The sequence below is a fragment of the Oncorhynchus kisutch genome, linkage group LG29 (assembly GCF_002021735.2).
Source record: "Oncorhynchus kisutch isolate 150728-3 linkage group LG29, Okis_V2, whole genome shotgun sequence".
NCBI lineage: Eukaryota > Metazoa > Chordata > Actinopteri > Salmoniformes > Salmonidae > Oncorhynchus > Oncorhynchus kisutch.
Genome location: NC_034202.2, coordinates 22,718,594 through 22,725,364, shown reverse-complemented (window position 1 = coordinate 22,725,364; position 6,771 = coordinate 22,718,594). Strand labels below are relative to the sequence as shown.

Below are 6,771 nucleotides of genomic sequence, written 5' to 3'. Positions count from 1 at the left end.
TACTGTACCTCTCAGTAAGCCATAGAAAATACACATTTTAGTAGTGCAAGAAAATATTTATTAACTACATATTTACATCCCTTCCACCCCAGTAGATTGTACAATGCATATTTGAGTTGAAGCATTAGAAATGACAACTTACTGAAAGGCTACTGAGCACACAGTAAACATTCATGTAGAGCTGATAAATTTCCCCCTTATGTAGCAAGCCTGCTCTCTACTTCTGCTGTGTGTCTGTGAATCTGTGTGAGGTTTGTTTTTGTAGTAGTGCATGTGAAATGGTGAATTTAAGCTCTATTCTGGGTGTGTTCAGGTGAGGGATGGGCAGTGGTTGGTTACTGAGGTCTCCCTCTGCTGGTGGCATGTAGGATCTGCAGCAGGTCTCCTGCCAAACCACCCATTAAGGCAGCGTTCTGTTCGCTGGGTGACTGACGTTTACTGTCCTCTAGGCAGTCTGGGTCTAGCGCACAACTCTCTGTAAAAAAAGTTCAATAGTATTATGACAAGTGGATGATACTTGAATCCAAATATGTTTGCAAGTGCACAAGTCACCTCCCATTAGTAAAACATTTTAGCAACTGTTTCAAAGCTCACCTTTCCATTTACTGACTGTCTTACCTGAGTCACAGCAGACTCCGGATGCAGCACAGCTTCCCTCAGAGCCACACACTCTTCCTCCAGCCTCGCAGGGGGAGGGCAGGTAGTTCTCCTCCACACAACCAGCTGCCTCTGGGGAGCCCATGTAACAGCCCATTCCCTCCCCACAGCAGATATTGGGGCCAAAGCAGCGGCCCCTGTCCCCGGGGCCACACGACATGCACTGGAAATGAAAGCATCCATTGTTAATCCCTGTGCTAATGGTAGAGTGGCCAGCAGACGGTGCCATTACGCACGACCATAGCGCATTGGGAACACGGCTACACAACACCTGCATGTATAATTCCCGCTGATTACTGCATTTGAGGTTGAAATGAATAACGTTAGTATCTAGCCTACTTTGAGCCATGATTTAATTTTGCAAGCATGAGCAAGGAGTCACATGAAGGACCATTATGTCGCCAAAATCATCCCTATTTTGCGCAATGAATGTGGCAGCATATAGCCTATCCACATACTCATCTGACAATTATTTTATTTTCATAAATAGGCCTAACTGATTCGAATAAATAGGCTTCTTAAATTCAAGCAATAGGTTATTTGCACCAATAAAGTTTAATAAAACACCAAAGCACTCGTTACTGTAACTATAACAAACTTCGAAATTAAAAAAAAATAAACTTACTTGGGAACACATCAGTAACTTTACTTCCCATTTTAAATCGACGAATAAACTCACCTGTCGTGGAAGATCAGGAAAAGAGCGCTTCCCGCCTCGCGGACAGTTCTGGATGTAGCACGCGGAGGATAGCGCGAGGAGCCCCAGGACCCACAGCAGTGGAAACGTAGAATATGGCATCTTGTTCAGTCTGAAGTGCTTCGTCCAATTGATACTGTCGGCTACAACTGAACTCTTTCAAAGGGCTCGGTTTTTCTTTTCGAATGTCTGCTAGGAACTTTCCGGTATTTATAGGGATCGTACCAATTGATAAAGCTTACGCTTTGCGCCTACGTCATCACAACACTTTGCACCCCAATGGGACCACCCCCAATGTCCGATCTGATATTTGATGACTCGGCTTTCAAAATTAATCTCTCCCATTTGGATTATAAAAAGTATATTAGAATAGATGGATGAGCCTGACAGTTTGACACCGTCTGTCTGTATACTTCAAGGAGTTGACGGGAGACTACCCTTTACACCTGCCCACTGTCAGACCAAATGGATATTGCCTTGAAATTATGTGAAGCTATAGACATTCCAATAATATGCATTACAAAGAAATGGAACCATTCAACTCCATATATTGCCAATGAGGTTAATAATTGTCTCTAAAAAAAATATCCTAAACCTGTATTTTTACAACATACAGATCATTTGTTCTTAAATCTCATTTTAGGTCATGCAAATTGTCTCCCCTTAATTAACCCGTTGCATTCCAATCATAGGACAAGAGACTGAGAAGAGGGATGGCCAAGAAACAACTGTGAGTGATGGAGAAACAAACGGTGTGACATTGATCCAGAGTGGTGTGCTTGTGACAAGCTATTAGACAGACAGACAGAGCAAGCAGCGAAGACCCAGGGTGATGAGCAGCATCAGAAATCTTCCATTTTGTTTAAGGCACATCAAGCAGGACCTCTGATTATGAGAATATGCTGTCAGTCCCTTTACAGGGATGACAAGGCTAATTGCTCTGAATATTTATGATTGTTACACTAAACCAGCCATTCAAATGCAAGGCAGCAAACAAAATGGAGCAATAGTGAGAAGTCATGGGGAGCCATCAAACGGATGGAGCAAAAATAACAATTTCTACCCCCACCCCTATGGCTTCATGGTAATGCTGTGATGTAAAAAAAAAAAAATACAGCCAGTACAACTAGTACAGTTTAGTACAGCACATGGTGTGGTAGAAGATACAGACGTCCTAATGATGTTGGGTAGATTAGCCAATGGTGCAGCTTGGCACACACATTTCTTAGACTGCCCAATGATTCCATACATAGTCTACTGTAGAGTTATGGCAGTGGTGAGAGAACTGGGAAATAAACTATTCTGAATGTAACAATCGTCTATATGAGAGTAGCTCTCCAATACCTTGGAATAAACCATTTCAGTAGGACATGACATGGGACAGATAAAATAAGCTACAGCTAGTGTAAGGTTTTAAATAACCATGTTTATGCAGTGCCATTTGACACCATTATTTAGGAATATATCAAGCTATTGGAAATTCAAATGTGCCTTTCTAAATGAGTGTTAATTCTTAATGTCATAACAGGTGGCTTGTTGTGTATCATACTGGCATTGGAATAGTAAAATCTCAATAAGTGTCTCGTTACAACAGTTACTCAGAGAAGAAGTGACAAACAAGGCATCAAAGACCATCTCTGAAGAGGGCCAGAGGTCAGACTCCAACGCAGAGATGCGTCAGGGGACCGTGTGTGCCTGTGTGTGTGTGGAGAGACCGACATTGTACAGCACTCGGAAAGTATTCAGACCCCTTCACTTTTCCAGATTTAGTCAAGTTAGTCTTATTCTAAAATAGATATTTTAATCTCTCATCAGTCTACACACAATACCCCATACTGGCAAAGCAAAAACAGGTTTTTGCAAATTTCTTCAAAATAAAAAATATTACATTTACATAAGTATTCAGACCCTTTACTCAGTACCTTGTTGAAGCGTTTTTGACAGATATTACAGCCTCGAGTCTTCTTGGGTATGACGCTACGAGCCTGGCATACCTGTATTTGGGGAGTTTCTCCCATTGTTCTCTGCAGATCCTCTCAAGCTCTGTCAGGTTGGATGGGGAGCGTCGCTGCACAGCTATTTTCAGGTCTCTCCAGAGATGTTCGATAGGGTTCAAGACCGGGTTCTGGCTGGCCCACTCAAGGACATTCAGAGACTTGTCCCATAGCCACTCCTGCGTTGTCTTGGCTGTGTGCTTCGGGTCATTAACCCGGAAGCCAGCCACACCAATGTGTCGGAGGAAACACCGTACAGCTGGCGACCGAAGTCGGCATGCATGCGCCCGGGTGCCACAAGGAGTTGCTAGAGTGCGATGGAACAAGACATCCCAGCTTGGCCAAACTCTCCCCTAACCCGGGCGACGCTGGGCCAATTGTGCACTGCCTCATGAGTCTTCCGGTCGCAGCCAGCTGCGACACAGCCCGGGATCAAGGCCGTATCTCCCAACCATCCAGGAACAGTTTGGTGACGAACAATGCCTTTTCCAGCATGATGGAGCGCCTTGCCATAAGGCAAAAGTGATAACTAATTGGCTTGGGGAACAAAACATCAATATTTTGGGTCCATGGCCAGGAAACACCCCAGACCTTAATCCCATTGAGAACTTGTGGTCAATCCTCAAGAGGCGGGTGGACAAACAAAAACCCACAAATTCTGACAAACTCCAAGCATTGATTATGCAAGAATGGGCTGCCATCAGTCAGGATGTGGCCCAGAAGTTAATTGACAGCATGCCAGGGTGGATTGCAGAGGTCTTGAAAAAGGGTCAACACTGCAAATATTGACTCTTTGCATCAACTTCATGTAATTGTCAATAAAAGCCTTTGACACTTATGAAATGCTCGTAATTATACTTCAGTATGTCATAGTAACATCTGACAAAAACATCTAAAGACACTGAGGCAGCAGACTTTCTGAAAATGTATATTTGTGTCATTCTCAAAACTTTTGGCCACGACTGTAGAAACATCAAGGATGATCAATAGAAGTAGGATGCACCTGAGCTTAAGAACAGTATGGTGCCAACATACTGCTCGCCATACTGACGACCATCTCTGGAGCCAACAGATGGTTGCCTCGCTTCGAGTTCTTAAGAAACGTATTATTTCTTACATTGTTACCCCAGGAAATCTTAAGTCTTATTACATACAGCCTGGAATAACTATTGGATATAAGAGCAATGTCAACTTACCAACATTCCTGAATCGGATCCTCTGTTTGGACCACCATCCAGAACAATGGAGATAATTCCAGTAGACGATCCAAAACAATGACGGGTGGCAGGTGAACCGGCCACCTGACCAGGCTCCCAAGTATACTACTAGCCAATGTCCAGTCTCTTGACAACAAGGTATATGTAATTCGAGCAAGGGTTGCCTTCCGGAGAGAGACATCAGAGATTGTAACAGTCTCTGTTTCATGGAAACATGGCTCTCTCGGGATATGCTGTAGGAATTGGTTCAGCCACCGGGCTTCTCCATGCATCGCGCCAACAGAGAATTCTCGTCAGTTATAGTCACAGCTGTATACATTCCCCCTCAAGCAGACACCAAGACGGCCATCAAGGAACTTCACTGGACTATATGCAAACTGGAAACCATACATCCTGAGGCTCCACTTATTGTAGCTGGGGATTTTAACAATGCAAATTTGAGAACAAGTCTACCTAAATTCTTCCAGCATATTGATTGCGCTATGCGCATGCGCAAAACCCTCGACCACTGATACTCTAACTTCTGTGATGCATACAAAGCTCTCCCTTTGGCAAATCCAACCACGACGATGCTTGTTCCTTCCATCTTATAGGCAAAAACTCAAACAGGATGTACAGTGGGGCAAAAAAGTATTTAGTCAGTCACCCATTGAGCAAGTTCTCCCACTTAAAAAGATGAGAGAGGCCTGTAATTTTCATCATAGGTACACTTCAACTATGACAGACAAAATGAGAAAAAAAATCCAGAAAATCACATTGTAGGATTTTCTATGAATTTATTTGCAAATTATGGTGGAAAATAAGTATCCGCAAGGCAATCAAACAAGCAAAATGATAGTACAGGGACAAGGTGGAGTCGCAATTCAACGGCTCAGACACAAAACGTATCGAACTACAAAAAGTAATCCAGCCACGTCACGGACACCGACGTCACGCTTCCAGACAAACTAAACACCTTCTTTGCCTGCTCTGAGGATAATACAGTGCCACCGTTGCGACCAGCTAACAAGGACTGCACATGCTTCAAGATGGCTACCATTGCTCCTGTACCCAAGAAGGCACAGATAACTGAACTTAACTGAAATCTCAAACAAAATAAACAGTTTAGGACCACTGCACTGGCAAATTATTAGTGTCTCATTTTGAGCAGAAGGTATAGATGAGAGTGCGAGTCGATTCTTCATCATGAAGTGCTTTGAGAGACTAGTCAAGGATCATATCACCTCCACCTTTCTGGCCACCCTAGACCCACTTCAGTTTGCATACTGCCCCAACAGGTCCACAGACGACGCAATTGCCATCACACTGCACACTACCCTATCCCATCTCTACAAAATAAATACCTATGTAAAAATGCTGTTCATTGACTACAGCTCAGCATTCAACACCATAGTACCCTCCAAGTTCATCATCAAGCTGGAGGCCCTAGGTCTCGACCTGTGCATTCTGTCGGGTCGCCTCGAGGTGTTGAAGGTAGGAAACAACACTTCCACTTTGCTGATCCTCAACACTGGGGCCCCACAAGTGTGCGTGCTCAGCCCCCTACTGTACTCTCTGTTCACCCACGTCTGCGTGGCCATGCACGCCTCCAACTCAATCATCAAGTTTGCAGACGACACAACAGTAGTGGGCTTGATTATCAACAACGAGATAACCTACAGGGAGGAGGTGAGGGCACTCGGAGTGTGGTTTCAGGAAAACAACCTCTCAGTCAACGTCAACAAAACAAAGGAGATAATCGTGGACTTTTGGAAACAGCAGAGTGAGCAGAGTGAGCATCCCCCTATCCACATCGAAGGGACAGCAGTGGAGAAGATGGAAAGTTTTAAGTTCCTTGGTGTACACATCAGACACACTGAAATGGTCCACTCACACATACAGTGTGGTGAAGGAGCAACCGCACCTCTTCAACCTCAAGAGGCTGAAGAAATGTGTCTTGTCACCCAAAACCTTGACAAACTTTTACAGATGCACAATCGAGAGCATCCTGTCGGACTGTATCACAGCCTGGTACGGCAACTGCTCCGCCCACAACCTCAAGTCTCTCCAGAGGGTGGTGCGGTCTGCACAACACATCACCGGGGGCAAACTACCTGCCCTCCATGACACCTACAGCACCCAATGCCACAGGAAGGCCAAAAAGATCATCAAGGACATCAACCACCTGAGCCACTGCCTGTTCACACCTCTACCATTCAGAAGGCGA

At 44.5% G+C, this 6,771-nt stretch overlaps 1 protein-coding gene across 1 annotated transcript; it reads right to left on the bottom strand.

Annotated features, from left to right (window-relative positions):
- Positions 1–156: 156 nt before the first annotated feature.
- LOC109874079 (vasotocin-neurophysin VT 1) lies at positions 157–1,565 on the bottom strand. Its single transcript, XM_020465836.1, has 3 exons — positions 1,337–1,565; positions 619–820; positions 157–475 (listed from the first exon to the last, which is right to left on the bottom strand). The coding sequence occupies exons 1-3, from the start codon at positions 1,454–1,456 to the stop codon at positions 336–338; spliced, it is 462 nt and encodes a 153-aa protein (XP_020321425.1). The 5' UTR covers positions 1,457–1,565; the 3' UTR covers positions 157–335.
- Between the last annotated feature and the right edge of the window lie 5,206 nt (positions 1,566–6,771).